Source organism: Electrona antarctica, assembly GCF_951216825.1.
Source record: "Electrona antarctica genome assembly, chromosome: 19".
Lineage (NCBI taxonomy): Eukaryota > Metazoa > Chordata > Actinopteri > Myctophiformes > Myctophidae > Electrona > Electrona antarctica.
In genome coordinates this window covers 1,195,850-1,216,519 of record NC_136800.1, presented here as the reverse complement: position 1 = coordinate 1,216,519, position 20,670 = coordinate 1,195,850, and the positions used below count along the sequence as shown (strand labels likewise).

The following is a 20,670-nucleotide window of genomic DNA, read 5'->3' as shown; positions in this document are numbered from 1 at the left end:
ATATACACTTCCATTACCTGTGTCATTTTGGCACGAGTATCTGGTGCAAACACTGGCTAATAAAAAGAGGAATTAATAGGCTTTTTGGAGAAGTTAAAAAAGAACAAAAAATGTAATGGTTTTTGTATTAAAAAAAAATAAACCCCAGTGAAGTTACACATTATGACAGCCATACATGTATGACTTAAGTTGTTGAATACGGTATGTTTAACGTCAAATGGCAGATCTCAACACGTGTTGGTCGTACAAAGAAGAAAGTGTTTGAATGGTTACGAAAATGTCGTTCCTTTTTTATTCTTTTAAAATTGTGAGAATATTATTTTCACCTTTCCTTCATACAATACCTACAAAACTATCAACTATAATGTTTTGCCATGGCCAATCATTACATCTGTCTAAAGTATGTTTAACATTCAATGTTCACAGGTACTTAATTGCTTCAATAAGCGAGGACAAATATATTTCAACTTCTTTCACATGTTTAAGCCAGGGCAGGGACAGATCTGCTTTGGTTTATCGTTGTGGATGTCATGGTGGTCACTGTCGATTTCAGATGTTTTTCTTTTGAGTTTCATGACTTACAGTACATGTGTAACTTGTGATAAACAAAGTTCTCTTTAATTGACTTAGAATGGAAATGATCCTCTCACAGGTGTGTTTTTATGTTTCATTGCATTTTAATCTCTTGGATCCTTATTCTCAATAAATTGAGCTACGGTAAATCAGTGAGTGTGTACTGTGTCCTAAATGTGCCGTTACCTGCGTTTATATATGCTTAATATCAATCTTATCACTGATCCAAAAAACAAAAACCTTTCCATCGTCTCATAATGGGTATTTTATTCAAGTGAGATAATGTTTGCATCACTGGAGACAGTACATTCACACATTTATGTAATAAAATAATTCATAGAAAATCAAAGCTAAGAAAAATATATTTCTCACGTCACAGTGATTATAATCTGAGCTATTGCAAGAGGAATAGAATGGCTTTGAAAGTGCTTGACAACTGAAAAGACATGGCGTTACCACTGAAATGCTTGCAGATGATTACAACATGCATTCAAGACAGGCATGAAGAAAAATAATGTAGTTGGTGAAGTACTATTCACAATCTACATCCTTTGATTAACAGGCTAATAGTCCAGTTTCAAACGTTCTTTGCACAGCTATAGGATTTTCTTTGCCGTGCCAAATAGCAATTGGAAACCAGTTCAGAGCCACAAGTCATGCAGCACTTTAACCTTAGTTACAGGGTACTTTGGGCTTCATTCAAGGAATTACACATACTGTACATTTGATTTATTTTTACATGGAAGCCATAGAGCAACGGGAGAATAGATACAGTCTAATGCTTTTTGTGCAAAGCAGTTTGCATCAATGGTGAAAGTCTTAACACTTTGCTGACCTTACATTTTGGTCCTCTTCAACTAAAGTTTCTGCCACCGTTTACAGGACGGTGCTTTGAAGGCTCTGGATGTTTGCCCCTAGAACATTTGTACATTGCACAGTCCCATCTTTACACGATAATGGAATGTTTTTAAATAGTCTTATTTTATTGACTCTTTGAGCCAGGGTTATCTGAATCACTTGATTGTCTTGTTTCTCCTTTATCGGAATCGTTGGAAGGTAATTCCTCCGGCGTTGTATTTAGGTCGGTATCGCCTGTTCTGGACGGCCCGTTCACGCACACCACAGTCCCCTCCGACTTGCTGAAATTGAACAGTTTCCCGGGACTGAATGTCCTGTTGGGAGATTGTGACCTTTCCTGGCCGCCACCGGGGAGGGCGGCAGCAGCCGAGGCATTCACCGCCGCCACCGCCGACCCTTGCGTCGCTCCTCCTCCTCCTCCGACCGCCGCCGCCGCCAGTTCCTTCTTCGCCTCGGGCGACTTCAGGAACTTGAAATTCAGGAAGCCGGGGAGTTTGGCCTCGCCTCCCGTCGGGGACTGGGCGGGGGAGCGCGAGGACTTCCCCTGCAGCGGGATGATCTGCTTGAGCTTCATGACGTTGTTGTTGCCCAGGAGAGAGTTGGGCCTCTTGGGCTTGTTGTCCCCCGGCTTGCCCCCAGAGGACGTCTTATCACCGTGGTGGTGGTGATGGGCGCCGGCTGCGTCGGCCTTGTGGTACTCGCTCTCCTGGCGAGCCTCGGCCTGCAGCTCGGCCTGCCGTTGCATCTCCTCCTCCTCTCGACGGCGCCGGAGCTGCTGCTGGAAGTGCTGCTGTGCCTGGCGCTCGTGTTTCTGCATCCGTAAAGACAGACCGAGAGAGGAGCGAAGAAGAAGAAGAGAGTGAGTAGAGCATGACGGCATTAAGAAGAGCATAGCAGCCAGTGTTGTTTTCGTCGACTAATACTATGACGAAAAATGTTCGTCGACTACCTTTTTTTCACTGACGAAAACTACATAAAAACTAAGCCATGACGACTAAAAATATGACTAAATATACTGACAATTTCGTCTGCAAATAAAAACTAGACTAAAATGTTAGGAAGGGACTAGTGGACAAGAGATCCAGTATAATTAAGTCATTTTACACTTGGTTGCATGACTAGGACTGAAAATAGCAGATCTACAAGCTTGTAGATCTGCTATTTTCAGCAAGTGTAAAAACAGTCATCACAACGGCATCAAGGCCCGCCAAAATACATTTTAGTCGACTAAATCAACTGTAGATTTAGTCGACTAAAATCTCATGGCATTTAGTCGACTAAAACTAGACTAACACTAAGACATTCCAGGTGACTAAAATGTGACTGAAACTAAATGAAAACTATTGAAGAGACTGACTTTGAAACTAAAATCAAAATTTGCTGCCAAAAACAACACTGCATAGCAGTGGGTGTGGTCTTCTGGACCCACTGAAAAATCGGCCATTAATTTCTCCCCCATAGAGATGTAATCATGTAATGCAATCAGTAACCTCTGTATTACTTCATTTAAAAAGGTGTATTTGGGATTAATCCAAAGTATTGAAATGATCAGATAACCTTGCACATGAGGTTACATTTAAATGCAGGTAATCAGTAAGCTGTTACCAATTGCCTTTTTGAATGCAACTTATATTGTAATCTGTATATTTGCAGTAGTACAATATACAGATTTTCATATTCATACTTTAATATGTTAATCGTTGCTGGTGTTTTAATTCATTTTGAACAATTCTTTCATATTGTAGGTATTACTAAAGGGGGTCACACCAAATATCTTAGTGTGCAATGATGACAGTAAAGGGATTTTGAGAACCAATTGTCTACAACCAGCCAGCAGTGGGAGTGAGCCAGTGTTGTTTTCGTCGACTAAAACTAAGACAAAAAAATGTTCGTCGACTACCTTTTTTTCACTGACGAAAACTAAATGGAAACTAAATGAAAACTAAGCTATGGTGACTAAAACTATGACTAAATATACTGTCGATTTTGTCAACAAATAAAAACTAGACTAAAATGTTAGGAAGGGACTATAGTGGACAAGAGATCCAGTATAAGTCATTTTACACTTGGTTGCATGCTGAAAATAGCAGATCTACAAGCTCACAACGCGTCGCGCTGCAACGCGTTGTGAGCTTGTAGATCGGCTATTTTCAACAATTGTAAAATCAGCCATTACGATGGCATCAAGGCCTGCCAAAATACATTTTAGTCGACTAAATCAACTGTAGATTTAGTCGACTAAAATCTTATGATATTTAGTCGACTGAGCCAGTCACACTAATGTGACTAAAACTAGATGAAAACGTTTCAAGAGACCATGACTAAAACTAAAATAGAAATTTGCTGGCAAAAACAACACTGGAGTGAGCAGCGATAAGGACCGAGTTGTAGCTCATTGTTTGAGGGGGAATTGGCATAACGACCAAGGGGCACAAAATAAAGACAGACTGACACACACACACACACACACACACACACCTCACAAAGTAGAGCAAGCTTTCAACTTTTGTTCGAAGGTTTTTTCAAGCTATAAGAGGTCTCTACAGTATACCTTGAAAGCTTCCCTTCGTCGGTACTCTAGCTTGGCCATCTCGTCTGCTACCCAGCCAGGGATATCAGGGATGGCTACATGGATGACGTACTTTAGGAGAATTGCAAAGTGCTGTAAAACCGCCGACACCACAAAAAGGGACAGGGATGAACAGACAAGTTCCATAAAAGCACAAACAATCACAATCACCAATGTCCAAACAAAAATAGAGCTCTCAACCCATTTAGGCCTGACCTCGAAATTTAAAAAAAGTTTCTTCTAAATCCTCCAGTTTTCTGAAATACATATTTTCACGATTTTTCAAAAATAGCAGACCTACAAGCTCATAGCGCGCCACTCTGTGGCGCGCTATGAGCTTGTAGATCTGCTATTTTTCAATAGCTAAATTATAACAATGTTTAAAACACCAAAAGGGGTTCCCGCCCAAAATGGGTTAAACACACAAAGGGCTCCATTTTCGTCACCGCTAAACCCCTTTATCCCTAAACTTCTTTGCCTTTTTTTTAAAATATTTTGCAAAACATTTTTGAATAGTTAAAATGGCCAGTCGACAAGCTCACAACGTGTCAATGTAGATTGGCTAGTTGAACTATTCAAAAATGTTTTTCAAAATAGTCAAAAAAGGCAAAGGAGTTTAGAGTAGAGATGTCCCGATACTGTATCGGTATCGGGAAAAGTATCGGATCGGCCCTAATTTGTCATATCGGGTCATATCGGTATCGGTGAATATGCCAGCCTAAGCACCGATCCGACACAGGGGTAAGGGGTTGACACTATGGCAGGTAAATAAAATGTGGAGTTTGCTTTGGAGTTGCCCCAAACTGCAAGTGCACATTTGAGTGAGGAGTCTGCTATAAACACAACACGAGATATATAGCTAGATAGCTATAAACACAACATGAGATCACGACACTGGTATCGGTATTCGGTATCGGCTAACACAGAAATTGAGGTATCGGGATCGGATCAGAAGTGAAAAAAGTGTATCGGGACATCCCTAGTTTAGAGGTGACGAAAATGGAACCCAAAGACTCCAGAGGATTTGCATTTGCTATTGTTGCTGCAAACACACAAATCAGTGTTTACAAAAATACAGCTACAAAAAACTGATTGATTCGATTTTGAGATTTGCAACAAAGCCAGACAACAGATAATAACATTCAGGTGAGCTGTGTTTCGAGCTATGTTTCGTTCAGGCTGCTAGCTGAACTAAAAAATGAAACTGAAACCTCACGCATTTAGTGGTTCCCAAAGTGTGGTCTCAACATTGATTTTACAATATAAACTGGGGTCTCAGAGATAGAAATGCCATTACATGGGGGTCCATAGACTAATGCATGTCAAACTGGGGGGTCCTTGAAATTAAACAGTTTGAGAATCACTGCTAGAGCCGTAGAAATCTTCTCTTATAGGGGTCCCTGGCATATCTTTTCAAATTAGTGTCAATTTTGGCGGTCCTTGACATGAAATAGTGTGGGAACCACTGGCTTACATAGCCTTGATCGTACTGCTGGTGGACACATTACAGTTACAGCATACCTCTAGCAAGACAATGCAGATAATGGTCATCTCTGGACTCAGCCAGGGGAAGAGCCGTTGAAGCTGCCCGCATTGACCAATCAGGTAACAGTTCACTATGATGGCTATCAGTCCCATGGCCTCCATCACTGTCTGTCAATGCCAAAAAGAGAGGGAGGAAATATACAGGTCGTCAACTTAAATACATTTGTATTATTACTCTTTTGGTGTTTTATTTAAAGCATTATGTTATGCTTTAGCTATTGAAAAATAGCAGATCTACAAGCTCGTAGCGCGGCACCGAGCTTGTAGGTCTGCTATTTTTGAAAAATCGTGAAAATGTAGCACAAATCTTTGAATATATTCTTTCGGAGCGAACATTTTTAACTCAAATCTTTGAATATATTCTTTCACAGCGAACGTTTTAACTCATATCTTTGCCTAGTCTGGAACAACATATTTTCAGATGGGGGTCGGCGGCCAAATACATATAATTTTTGGGGTCCTTGACATGAAATATTGAGCACCACTGACATAGAAACATAGGTATTTCAGAAAACTGTCAGGATTTAGAATTTCGACGTCAGGCCTAAATGGGTTAATTTAGACTTCAATTTACATTTCGAAAAGTGTGCATTTTTTCTTAGGGCAAAGAAACAAAAGATACCGACCTGCCATCGGCCAATAGTGTCCACTCTTTGTCCAAAGGGCCTCTGCAGACCCGTGCAGAGCTTCAGGCCGTCGCTGCGTATCTCGATGATGTTGTTGATGAGAGCACACATGGCGGCCAGAGGAAAGGCCGAGGAGAAGAGAACCACATAGCCAAACTGAACGAACATCTCCTGGTAGTCCTGAAGGGTGTCCTGTTGAGGTCAAAAGTCACGTTTTAGAATACAAATCCTTAGATCGGCTATTTTCAAATGGCCGGAATGTATATAGTGGAGTTAAAAGCATTTGAAATTGGAAATACTCAAGTACAAAATACCTCAAAATTGTACTCAAGTACAATACTCAAGTACATGTACTTAGTTACTTTCCACCACTGGATCTCATGGGTGTGTAGTACAATGTTTGAGGACAACGATGAAGAGAAGCCCCCATCCTCCAAAGTCCAAACCTCCCTCAAAGTCTTAGGGGCGACTCACACGGTCGCAACATATTGATGTATGCTTGTTGTATGAGATGTATGCTTGTTGTAAGCTCTCAATGCATTTCCAATGGGAGTCACATGGTCACAATACCTACTGAAGTCACATGGTTTGACACAACATTTGTGTTGTATGAGGGGGAGGGGGGCAGTCGAAACACAGCCGTCCCTGTGTGGGTGTGGGTGTAAGGGGCGACTCACACCTTTAAAACATTGATGCATGCTTGTTGTATGAATGTTGTAAGTGTCATGGCCACCCCAATGCATTTCCAATGGAAGTCACATGGTTTGATACAACATTTTGGACTACAAGCTGTTGTATGGCTTTCGGCTGTGTTTCGACTGCCCCCCTCCCCCTCATACAACACAAATGTTGTGTCAAACCATGTGACTCCCATTGGAAATGCATTGAGAGCTTACAACAAGCATACATCAATCTGTTGCGACCGTGTGAGTCGCCCCTTAGCCTTTTCTATTTACTTATTTCTTTCTTTCTTCTTTTTTTCTCTCCCAAATTTAGTCCTATACCCACACACATTTCTGTGTTGTGTGTCACTGGCACTGCTGTTGCATCCTACTGACTGACCTACCAGTGAGGAGCCCCCTCTGGGGGGGGGGGGGCTGTAGACGTAGGTCAGGGGTGGGCAACTTTGACGATGGCAAGGGCCAATATATTTCCACACTCACTCCAGAGGGCCACAGTGCATATTACTGTCGTAGCAAAAATAGCCGATCTACAAGCTCAAAACGCGTCGCAGAGATCGACTATTCTTTTCTATATTTGAATTGAAAACCTGAATATTTTTTTTTGCTATTTTTCAATTGGAATCCTGAAAAGTAACCTTTTTATTGAATTTCAAATGCATTTAGTTATAGTTATGTTAACTTTATGAACTGTAAACATAACTACATTGGACACAAAAAGACAATAACATTTTAATACTAGTCATTAAGCACTAGTCATGTAATATTATTCATGAAGTAATTAAAGCAGGTTTGGAATTGTAACAGCTGAAATCAATACTATATCAGTATGCTGATATTAACATGCGGGCCGCATTAAGTGCCGCCAGTTGCCCACCCCTGACGTAGAGCCTTCGTCCCACTCCTCCCGCCCAACACTCCCTGCTGACAGGCGTCGCCCCAGGCCGTAGGACCCAGACTATGTGCAGTGCCACTGCCAATTACTGACCCTCGACAAAGCCGGATACACCGCGGTGGATTTGAACCCACGGCCTCTGGTGTGGTGGGCAGCTACTAGAGCAAAGTCTAAGCCTTTTCTTAGTGTTTTTCCTAATACAGTTGATTTTCTTTTTGTTGTGTTCTCCTCGTTAAATTTGAGATATTATTTATCACATTTTCCATCCATCTTACGTAATCTTAAACATAAAGGTATATAAACTAGACATTAAAATGTTCAAAATGCTCTCCTCAGAGCCAATGTCACCAACACTTGCTGACGTTAAAGCAGTTTGGAAAAATGAGGGAGAGAATACTGCAGTGTCTCACCTCGTATGTCTGCATACAGCTCTCAATCTCAGCCTGGGTGAGGGTGACAGTTCTGGGTTCTTGCGGCGGATCAATCCAAGACTTCTTGTCCTCTTTCCCCTCGCTTACATTTTTCCTTCGCTTACACAGAGAATCACATCCATTCAGCGAAACGGTAGCACTCTTCTCCCTGGTTTCCTGCTGAAATGCAGATTTAGCATTAGGATCGTGGCTGTGAGCTTGTAGATCGGCCAGTTTTGCTATTTTGAAGGGTGGAGGGTGAAAATGAAAGTGGTCTGTCTACGGCAGAGTTCCCCAATTAATTTTCCTCGAGGGCCATATTTTGACTAGGGTACCAGGCTGGGGGCCGAGTCCGCACGCGTGGAAAATGTTTTTTTTTTTCTTCTTTTTTTTCATGAATTAATTAAGCTTAGAATAGATGTAGAACAGTTGTTCTCAACCAGTGGTCCTTGAGTGGGTTCCAGGTGGTTTCCAGCTAAATGATGGAGAGTTGGTAACCAAATGGACCCTTATAGATCTTTAACTCTTGAGAGTGTAAAATGAATTCATTTTCAGTGCAAGACCCCATTTGAAAAGATATGGCAGGGATTCTCATCTTTTAATTTGAAGGATGCCCAGTTTGACATGCAGAGGCTACTGACCCCCATTTAATGCCATTTATATGTGGGACCTCAATTTATTATAACTTTTATTCATAAAAATCAATGTCAACTTAACTCTGAGAGAGTACAAATGGAACCAAATGGACCATAACAGGTCCATTTGGTTCCATTTGTACACTCTCTGAGTGCCAAAAGCCCTTGAATATGATGGCAGGGCTCTAGCAGTGATTCTCATCATTTAAAAAAAATAAAATAAAAGTGTTTTTGTTGTTGAAATTCTTCCAGGGGCCACAAGGGGGCGCCTATTGGGGAACCCTGGTCTACGGTCTACACACACACACACACACACACACACACCTGAGATGGTGCCTCGCAGTCGCTGTCATCGTCGCAGCTGTCGAACATGCTCGCCGCGTACATCGATCCTTCCTCCACCAGGGTGGGACTGTCCTCCAGGGAACCGTCGTCCGCCGCCGCCTGCGTTTCCGCCGTGACGTCCTGATAGTCCACCTTCTCGGAGAAGCCGACCTTCCGCTGGCGCAGGGCGGTGTCGCTCATGTCCCACTCCTCCTCCGTGAGCCTGAACCCGGCTTTCAGATCGCCCCTCTTCTTGGGCTCCGCGTTGCCGTTAGCCCCGCGCATGACGGCGATCCCCCTCGGCCCCAGGAAGGAGTAGTAGGCCGTCATCGACGTAGCCTGAGCCTTCCCCAGAGCCAGGCGGCCATATTTGAACGCAATGGCCTGCAGGAGTTCCCACACCACCCTGGGCGTGAAGACGCCCAGCTTGTGATGCTCGTACAGATACGGCTGGAGGACCTCTTTGATGTTCTGGAGGAACTGACGGAAGATCAACAGAGTGGCGAGCATCTGTGAAGAGTTATGAAAGAATGGTAAATGCATGCAATCGGCATGTACTCTAGTGTAGATACTTGAATTAGTTATGTTGTTGTAGAACAGGGATGGGAAACTGGCGGCCCCCCCTAGCCTCGCGTTGCGATACTAATATACCACTCGCCTCGGGGCATATGCATATGCAATAGGGGCGGATGAAGTCTGGCTGCGCCAGGCTAGCCCCCCCCCCACCTTCACCTAACCCTTCACAGACGTCGAAATCTAAAAAATGTCTTCTAAATCCTGACAGTTTTTTGAAAAACCTCATGTTTCTATATCAGTGGTGCTCGATATTTCATGTCAAGGACCCCAAAAATGATATGTAATTGGCCACCGACCCCCATCTGAAAATATGTTGTTCCAGGGACCCCCCCGGAAGCAAAGAGTTTAGTTAAAAACGTTCGCTCTGAAAGAATATATATTCAAAGATTTGCGCCAAATTTTCACGATTTTTTTCGACAATAGCAGACCTACAAGCTCGTAGCGCGGCACTCGGTGCCGCGCTATGAGCTTGTATAGATCTGCTATTTTTCAATAGCTAAAGTATAACATAATGCTTAAAACACCAAAAGGGGTTCCCGCCCAGAATGGGTTAATGTAGCTCTCAGGTTTATATTACAATACTGATATATTATTGACTTGCAAACTTTAATTACTTCAGTCTAAATTAGTAGCTTTATGAGTAGTATTAAAATGTTATTGTCTTTTTTTTTTCATGTCCAATGTATTTGTATTTAGTTTATAAAGTTAACATAACTATAATTATATTAAAGGCATTTGAAAGGAATTTGAAATTAAATAAAAATTATACTTTTCAGGATTCCAATTGAAAAATTGCAAAACATAATTCAGGATTTAAATTCAAATAATAGCAAAAATAGCTGATCTACAAGCTGTAGAGCTTGTAGATCAGCTATTTTTTGCTAAGACAGTAATATGCAATGTGGCCCTCTGGAGTGAGTGAGTGTGGAAATAATAGTGGCCCTCTCCATCGTCAAAGTTGCCCACCCCTGTTGTAGAAGCCCAAGATACAAAAGCAGCACAATGGCTAAATTATTTATAATGCTGTCATTTTGCCGAAATGTAAGGCTTTTTGTTTGTAAGGTTTGTTGAAAGTGTAACATCAGAAGACTCTCACAAACTGACGAGAGAGAACAGAAATGTATTTCAAAAGAAAAAGTCTCTCCGATTTAAGTATGAGCTGTTGTTACCTCCTTCAGTCGCTCCATATCCTTGAGGTAGAATCCAATGTAAAAAAGGCTAAGGTAGGAGTTGATGAATTCAAACTGTGGAACAAAGAGTAGACATTACGACGGCATAAAAGAACCATACATCAATAGCAGTCCTCTCTATTGAAATATCAAGCAGCAAAACAAAATGCCTGACTTACAAAAACCATCTTGATGATGAGATTATTCTCATAGGCACTCTGAAGTCTATAGTTCTCTGGAAAAAAGACCCCAAAACAAGGTTCACAAAAGTATTATTCGGTGTGCGGGTGAATATGTGAGAGTGAAATGAGAGTAATGGCAGTTCCCTTGCCATGCAACTGTAGCCCAAGCTCCCTTACCTTTGCTAGATAAGCCAGTTACAAGCAAGGGAACATCACAGTTACAAGATTCATTCCTTCATCAGTATGCATGTGGCTATATAGACATTGTTCTCCTCCTCAAACTATTCCACACACTAACAAGTTCATTAGAAGCTGTCAAATGCAGCTTTGTTTAACCACTTAAAGATGGAGTGCCGTGAGTTTTTCTCCAGTTTTTCATGTGTTTATGAGGTGACAGTACTTCATTAGACCCCGTGGCGTGGTTGTTGTGTGCAATGATGTCTTCCCTTTGTATTTAGGGTTTCTCAAACGTGCCAATGGAAGAAGAAAAAAACAGTGATATAGTGACATCACAATATTATCCCCTCCCCTAAGCCCTCCACCTTTATCTTACAACAACAGCTGTGGGTGCGGCTTCAGTTCAGGTGGATCACCGCCCATCACCACCCACCAGGCAAACTTAATGAACTGGTGGGCGTGTCCACATAAAAACGACAATTTAACAAAATACTGTACACTTTTTTGAAAAAACAATCTTCCTCCTTATATAATAATACCTGAGGATAATGTTTTAGGGTGGAAAACAAATCATGGCACTGCACCTTTAAAGGTAGGGTAAGTGATATTTTTTTGATTGAAACAGGGGTCTCTCTGGCTCCTTAATAAACAGGTGGGTTGCAAAATGTCAGCCAATCAGGAGAGTAGTAGAGTAGTCGCCATGAACGAACCAATATTGTCAATGTATCGTATCGTCAACCGTGTATCGTGATGCGTATCGTATCACTGTTAAAATGTATCGTTACACCCCAATACAGCGTTGCACTCTCGGAAATAATTCCCCATTAATTTTTCACATTTCAAAAAGTATTTATTTAAAGACCTTTAAAGCCTCGAACAAAACCAACAGCCGAGTTGACAAATCATAAAAATAAACACATATGTTTGAGCCGAACAAATAATTAGAAAGAAGGGAAAAAACTGCCCTTTTTTTCCGTCTTTCTAATTATCTATTCCGCCCAAAACAAAATTTATTGTCATGATTTGTCAACTCTGCTGTTGGCTTTGTCCAAGGCTTAAATGTCTTTAAATAAATACTTTTTGAAACGACTATGGGGAAAGTTAATGGGGAATTATTTCCTGGTGCCCTCGTCGTTCTGAAAGGGGGGCGAGGCTGCGACGCTATAGTGTGCACATTTATCAGCTTCATTTTTATAGTGTTCCAGTTCCAATTTTGTCAGCTCATTTCTTAGCGTCTAGACTAATTATTTGTTTACAAACTTTGAGACTGACCTGAACACAGGTGATTGTTTCATCATGTAATCAATTCCCAACAGATCCCCAAACCTGTTGTTTTGGGGAGTGCTGGTTTCAGTTCATTCAACCTCCTTGTGTGTTACAATTTAGGCATTTAGCAGACGCTCTTAATCCAGAGCAATTTACAAGAACAAAAAGCATGGCAATACATTACATACATAATGTGTGTTGACTATTGAGGCACGCCCTAGCGAGACATTATTCGCACTACGGTATCAACCGTTATGAGCTTGGAGGTCTGCCAGAGGCAAATACTTCTTATAACTGTCAGGGGTGCCCCCTGGTGCTGGAGTTTTTACGTGCAGCTGCTGCTGGTCAAAATATTCTCCTTAAACTGTTATAGTTCCATTTTTAAGCCACTGTGTTGCCACCGTTTAGTTTGTTGTGATCCGTGAACGCATCGTCGGCAGTGCTCGGCACAAAGCAAACAACAAAGCTCCCCCCACACACCCCCACCTTTGTCATGTTCAGGAAGATTTCTGGTACCACCAGAGGAGGTCCATGGTACCACTAGGTGGTACCAGTACCACAGGTTGAGAATCACTGCTCTAGTGTATAGCAATGAGTACCATCAGAATATAGAGCTATTTAACACCAACACCTATTTTAACCAAAGGAAATCACTTACCCTAGGCCTCTTTCTTTAAAAAAAAATAATAAAAAAATGTTGCTTTATTTATTTTTTAAATAGCCGATCTACAAGCTCACACTCACAATGTGTCGTGTTGCAACGCGTTGCGAGCATGTAGATCTGCCATCTTCAAAACATTTGTACAAAAAAAACGTGCATCCATTTTCACCTATATCGACATGCCCAATATAGGAACACCACAGTTAAAGGTTGGGCTTTGGCTTAATTGCTAATATTGCTGCCTAACAAAAAGGGTGTCTAAAAGAAGCAACACATAAGCACTGACTGCACTGCTTGATGTTGTTGGTGTTGAGTTGACTGTTCAAGAAGTGTGTCTTCAGGCTCTTACCCATGTCATTGAGCCAGTAGGCGATCTTCTTGTACACCTCATCACATATGGTCACAGTAATGGCCAGAATGATCTTGGGAATGAATCTGGTGATGCCAGGAAGTTCCTTGATGTCCATCACCACCTCCTGTCAGACGCATCAAGGGTATGAAACACAATCAATTAAGACATAATAATGAATTGCATTTTTATTGCGCTTTTCCAAGTGCTCAAAGCGCTTTACAATGGTTCATTCATTCATACATTGGGAGGTGAGGCGGCGAACAGTCGACGCCAGCGTCCTCACTTCCCACATTCACACACACCAATGGTGGCGAGCTCACAACGACCGACTCATTGGAGGCAGTGTAGGGGTTCAGTGTCTTGCCCAAGGACACTTAGACATGTGGACAGGAGGAGCCAGGATTCGAACCGCCGACCCAGGGATCATTGGACGACCTGCTCTACCTCCTGAGGCCGATTCTTTAAATGTCTTCTAAATCCTAAAAGTATGTTTCTCAAACTTGTGGTTCTCAAACTTTTTCATGTCAAGGACAATCACAATGTGATGTATTTGGCTGCAGACCCCCATCTCAAAATATTTTGTTTCGTTAAAGATGTTCGCCTTCAAAAATATATATTCAAACATTTGCACATGTTCATGATATTTAAAAAAAAAAAAAAAAAAAAGCAGATCTACAAGCTCGCAGTGCAGCACAAATTGACGTGCTGTGAGTTGTACGCCTGCTATTTTTGAATAGCCGACGCTAAAATCTTAAACACTGACACAGGTTTTAATGGGTTTAAGGTTATTCACCTAATATTCTGTATGAAAGCCAATTGACCATTTGCAGAACAATTTGACCATCTTCCCATCAGCGTTTGGAAGCACTCGTTTTCAGTAAAGCAATGTCCTGCTGCCTCCTGCATTATGTGCAAATTCAAAACGGGTCAGTTGAGTGATATCTAACGAGCACTTCCAAACTGCAACACTAAAGGTCCCTGCACACTGGCTGCGTTTTTCAGATTTTTTTGCAGAGTTTTCCCGAGTGTACCACCTTTAGAAAAAGAATCACCTGCAAGGACAGAAAGTAACTCATAACGTCATAATGTCTACAGTGGATTATTTATGAAACAAACACTTTGAGGATAGAAAGACAATAATTCAAGCTTTTCGTACAGCTGCAATGTTGGTGAGTTTGACGTTGTGTAATACAATCAGATAGGACTTTTCTGTTTGGATGAATGGGCTGCCAATGGGAAGTTGCACCTTCTTAGCACCTTGCCATTAACTTATATGGTCTGCAAATGGTGGATTGCACACGGACGTGAATTGACAGTAGTGCTTTGAGCATGAACGTGACATCTCACAAAGCATCACACTAATAACCCTGATAACTGAGTCGGATGGATTCATTTGTTTTAACCCATTCTGGGCTTTTGGTGTTTTAAGCATTATGTTATACTTTAGCTATTGAAAAATAGCAGATCTACAAGCTCATAGCGCGGCACTGAGTGCCGCACTACGAGCTTGTAGATCTGCTATTTTTTTTTAATCCTGAAAATGTGGGGCAAATCTTTGAATATATATTCTTTCAGAGTGAACGATTTTAACTCAAAACCTTGCTTCTGGAGAGTCCCTGGAACAACATATTTTCAGATGGGGGGGCCCACGGAAGAGTTAAAAAATAGCCCTGCTATACAGTAAACACATATTTAAAAAGGGAAGAATGCTTCTTATAAATACAATAACAAAATCCACACTAGTGGTATAATAATCACTAGCAGGAACTTCAAAACTGTAAATGGGTTTCTTGGTTACAGTGTTGATTTCGTCAACTAAAACTAAGACGACATTCTTTTCGTCGACTGCCTTTTTTCACTGACTAAAACTAAATGGAAACTAAATGAAAACTAAACTTTGATGACTAAAACTATGACTAAATATATTGACAATTTCGTCAACAAATAAAAACTAGACTAAAATGTTAGGAAGGGACTAGTGGACAACAGATCCAGTTTTATGCTAAGTTGCATGCATGCTGAAAATAGCAGACCATATTTACAGCATGCAACCAATGTGTAAAATCTTCCATTACAACGACATCAAGGCCTGTCAAAACACATTTTAGTTGACTAAATCAACTGTAGATTTAGTCGACTAAAACTGGACTAACACTAGAACATTTCAGGTGACTAAAATGTGACTAAAACTAAATTAAACTTATTCAAAAGACTATGACTAAAACTAAAATTTGCTGTCAAAAACAACACTGCTTGGTTGGGCTGTATTTTTTTTTTTTTTTTGCATCACTAACCTGCAGTTCCAGACAGAGCAGCATGGCCAGGAAGACGAAGCAGAGACAGAGCAGGCATATGGGCAGGCTGACCAGCCACCGGAACAAGGTCCTCTTCCAGGGAGGGTAGTAGAACTCCTCACAGCCCGTTATGGGACTGCACCGCTTCACCCCCTTGGGACAGAAGAGTGGATATTTGTACTTTTTACGTCATATATGTCAGTGGTTACCCAAACTATTTCATGTCAAGGACCCCCAAATTGACACTAATTATCCCCCATTTGAAGAGACAATGCCAGGGACCCCCATAAGAGAAGATTTCTATGGCTCCAGGAGTTATTCTCAACCCGTTTAATTTCAAGGACGCCCAGTTTGACATGCATTAGTCTACGGATGGACCCCCATGTAATGGCATTTATATCTCTGAGACCTCAATTTATATTGTAAAATCAATGTTGATTTCATTCTGAGAGTGTACAAATTGTACACTCTCAGAGTTACAGACCCATAAGGGTCCATTTGGTTCCAAACTATCATTTAGCCAGGGACCCCCTGGGAATCCCTCAAGGACCCCTGGGGGTCCCCGGACCCCACTTTGGGAACCACTGTCATATGTGACTCTTTTGGATACAGAGACAGTCATGGAGGCAAGACTAACTAACTGTTCTGGAGGAGAAAAACTGCTTTTTAATCCAAAATGAATTAATAGCACAGGCAGACTCTTCACATACTAGAACTAGAGCATGTCTGAAATAAATGTCAGAGCTGAAATTGACATGTAAACATGAAATACATTCTTAAACATGTAGCTAGGTGTAATGTAAGAGTCCACGGAAGTGAACCTTTCAAGCCCGTTTTCTGCTGTTTTCTATAAGCCATATCTCCAAAACTGGTGGGTCAAACTGAACAACCAATATGTCAATTTGAAGCTATGATTCCCCCAAAACGGTCACATAAGTTGGCATTTACGTTGGAAGCCTTTTGTGAAAAATGTGCTTCGAAATCCAGCATTTATCAGGCTCAACACCAATTTCTAACTGATATGTTGTTCCGTGTTTGTCGTTTGGTAAAGTAGGTCACCGTTTTGTGCAGAGAATGCATCATTATTTCATCTTTCGCATCTTTCAGTCACAATTACATTTCCTGTGGTTATTGTTGGTGAGGTTAGGAGAGAATGGCAGTTGGTACAGTCTACAGATCAAGTATAACAAAATAAACTTCACAAGAAGAATGCATTGATTATCATGAATAAATACAGAAGTAAGCATTAATTAACATTTAGTTACTAATGACATTTAGTTAACATTTAATAACGGTCTACATGTCAAACGAACATCAGTAAACAGTTGATCAAAATGTTGGTTTCTATTTTGTAGGCCTTAAGATCAGGTAGATTATAGTTATAGTCACCAATGTACACAGTTTTTAAATGTACAAATATTTATTTCCAATAAGAAAATACGCACGCATGCACGCACGCACGCACGCACACACGCACGCACGCACGCACGCACGCACGCACGCACGCACGCACGCACGCACGCACGCACGCACACACACACGTGTGGGGGAAATTATATTCCGGGTGGGATGCTAATATCATGCACAGTGGCGCTATGTGTTTTGACGGCTTGAATGAGCTGAATTTGAACGCTAAGCGGCCACACGCACGCACAAACTCACTCAGTCACTCATGCGCACACTCACGTGCCTCGATTAATATTAAATCCACGATGATCCCACTCATGATCGCGAGCAGCGGCGTTTCCTAATCCAGCGCTAATACAACGGATGACAAACGGAGGGAGAGACAGACAGAACTGAAGACTTTGTTTACATCAACATACGGTCGGTGGTGGAAAAGGTACTCAAATGTTTTACTTAAGTAAAAGTACACACACACACACACACACACGCACACACACACACGACAAAGCGACAGCTGTGCGCGGTAAGCTATTCTGCAAATTACAGTGCCCCAATATTTTGCACAACCTGGCAAAGCACAACATATGATTGTTTGGAGAATGGCCTATGTCTCTTTTTATGACATAAGTCCGAGGTCGCATTCACACCAGAATGTTATACTGCGATTAAAACGAATCCTGCTGCGTGTTGTCGGAAAGTGCGCTTCGTTTGGCAGGCGTGAAAGCTCATTCGAACTCTGACGCGAATTAAACAACCGCATTCTACTTCGCCAAAAAACGGTGGGTTTCGCTTTGATTCCAAGCGCACCGACCTGACTTCGATTCACTGCAGGTGTGAATGCAATCCGAATCAAATACAGGAAAGGAAGCAAGAAGTCCGTTACCGTGCATGAGGAGATCGAAGACCTCATTGAAATATGGTCAGACGAGCACATTAATCAATTGCTTAAGGAAACGCATAAAAACACTGCAGTGTACAGAATATTCTGTCTGTCTGTACATAAACATGGAGGGCCGTCATGTCACTGTGTGTGGGAATCCGAGTGGAGACTTTCTTTTTTTTGGTCCCGTCTGCGCTGTGCCTCGGCCTTGTGCCGTGTTCCCAAAACTACGCGCACACGCACACACACACACACACACACACACACACACACACACACACACACACACACACACATCCACAATTAAGTCCTAACTATTACTCGAAGACTCGAAGTATATATATTTGAACACCATAGATTTCACTGTTTATGAATATTGAACACGGTGATAACGTTCCCTGCTGCGTTTCCTTGGTACGGCTTGACACAGAATGATGCAACAAGCACAGTTGTCGTGGCCGAGTGGTTAAGGCGATAGACTAGAAATCTATTGGGATCTTCCCGCGCAGGTTCGAATCCTGCCGACAACGAGCTCCTTTTATAAGGGCAGCTGTAGTTGAGTGGACAGACCGCCCATTCAAATCGAGTCCACCGAAGTAGGTGTGTGTGTGTGTGTGTGTGTGTGTGTGTGTGTAATGACCCAAAATTTAGGAAAGCCTTAGCCTAGACTAGGTACACACTCAGTGAACACAGCCTTGCTATAGAGAAAGGCCGCCACAGACAGACCCTGCTCCCGAGGGAAGACAAACTATGCTCCCACTGCACACAAAATGTGGTGGAAACAGAACTACACTTTCTAACCACCTGCCCACTATAGCAAGCTATCGTCTCTGATGGACACTTCACATAGATTACACACACACACACACACACACACACACACACACACACACACACACACACACACACACACACACACACACACAATGAGTTTGAAAACATGTTCAACAACAAAAAAAACTCAGTTGTCGTGGCCGAGTGGTTAAGGCGATAGACTAGAAATCTATTGGGATCTTCCCGCGCAGGTTCGAATCCTGCCGACAACGAGCTCCTTTTATAAGGGCAGCTGTGTAGCTGAGTGGACAGACCGCCCATTCGCATCAAGTCCACCGAAGTAGAGGTGTGAATGCGACAGTCACCTAAGACTTAAGATGTGTGTGTGCGCCCAATATGCCACATACAGTGTCCTCTTTTTGGAGATTTCCCCCGCCATATTTTTTCCCACAACTTTGTGTCTGTCTGTCTGTCTGTCTGTCTGTGTGTGTAATGATGACCCAAAACTTAGGAAAGCCTTAGCCTAGACTAGGTACAGACTCAGTGAACACAGCCTTGCAATAGAGAAAGGCCGCCACAGACAGACCCCGCTCCCAAGTGAAGACAAACTATGCTCCCACTGCACACAAAATGTGGTGGAAACAGAACTACACTTTCTAACCACCTGCCCACTATAGCAAGCTATCGTCTCTGATGGACACTTCACATAGATTACACACACACACACACACACACACAAGATGAGTTTGAAAACATGTTCAACAACAAAAAAACTCAGTTGTCGTGGCCGAGTGGTTAAGGCGATAGACTAGAAATCTATTGGGATCTTCCCGCGCAGGTTCGAATCCTGCCGACAACGAGCTCCTTTTATAAGGGCAGCTGTAGCTGAGTGGACAGACCGCCCATTCGAATCGAGTCTACCGAAGTAGAGGTGTGAATGCGACAGTCACCTAAGACTTAAGATGTGTGTGTGCGCCCAATATTCAGTATATGCCACATACAGTGTCCTCTTTTTGGAGATTCCCCCCAACTTTGTGTGTGTGTGTGTGTGTGTGTGTGTGTGTGTGTGTGTGTGTGTGTGTGTGTGTAATGAACCAAAACGTAGGAAAGCCTTAGCCTAGACTAGGTACAGACTCAGTGAACACAGCCTTGCAATAGAGAAAGGCCGCCACAGACAGACCCCGCTCCCGAGGGAAGACAAACTATGCTCCCACTGCACACAAAATGTGGTGGAAACAGAACCACACTTTCTAACCACCTGCCCACTATAGCTATCAGAGACGAATACTTCCCATAGATTACACACGCACACCCAAAATGAGTTTGAAAACATGTTCAACGTCAAAAACTCCCATACCTATTGGGAGAAATACAACAATGTGCGAACACAGCAGCAAGATTTGTGAACTGTTGCGATAAAAGAAGGTTAGCCAATGGAATGGAACCAGCCTATCGCTCTGGATTAAGAGCGTCTGCTAAATGCCTAAATTGTAAATTGTAAATTGTATACTACTGGACTGGAGACAACCCACCGCAGCTACGCAAGGGCCACAGCAGGGGGCAGAAAGGGTGAGGATGAACCAAGACAAGGGCCACAGCAGGGGGCAGAAAGGGTGAGGATGAACCAAGACAAGAGCAGCAAGTCATTGTGTTTTTTAACAGCAAAGACATCTCTTTGGACAGCGGAAACGTCGCTGCTTGTCACACCCATCAGGCCAAACCAACCCCAAAGACAAAAACAACATGCCAAACATCATCATCCGTGATTTGTGAGCAAAATGTGGTGGAAACAGAACCACACTTTCTAACCACCTGTC

The 20,670-nt window shown here is 42.3% G+C and overlaps 1 protein-coding gene across 1 annotated transcript in view; it reads right to left on the bottom strand.

The window, feature by feature from the left end:
* Nucleotides 1-717: 717 nt before the first annotated feature.
* LOC306912594 (anoctamin-8-like) overlaps nt 718-20,670 on the bottom strand; it is a 49,597-nt gene continuing 29,644 nt past the window's right edge. The window contains exons 9-18 of the mRNA XM_079488933.1: nt 15,793-15,945; nt 13,496-13,622; nt 11,040-11,095; nt 10,861-10,935; nt 9,116-9,625; nt 8,157-8,333; nt 6,172-6,363; nt 5,522-5,653; nt 3,983-4,093; nt 718-2,242 (exon numbers count right to left, since the gene is read on the bottom strand). Coding sequence (XP_079345059.1) covers nt 1,556-2,242; nt 3,983-4,093; nt 5,522-5,653; nt 6,172-6,363; nt 8,157-8,333; nt 9,116-9,625; nt 10,861-10,935; nt 11,040-11,095; nt 13,496-13,622; nt 15,793-15,945 — 2,220 coding nt within the window. The 3' untranslated portion in view covers nt 718-1,555. The remainder of the gene's footprint in view (nt 2,243-3,982; nt 4,094-5,521; nt 5,654-6,171; nt 6,364-8,156; nt 8,334-9,115; nt 9,626-10,860; nt 10,936-11,039; nt 11,096-13,495; nt 13,623-15,792; nt 15,946-20,670) is intronic.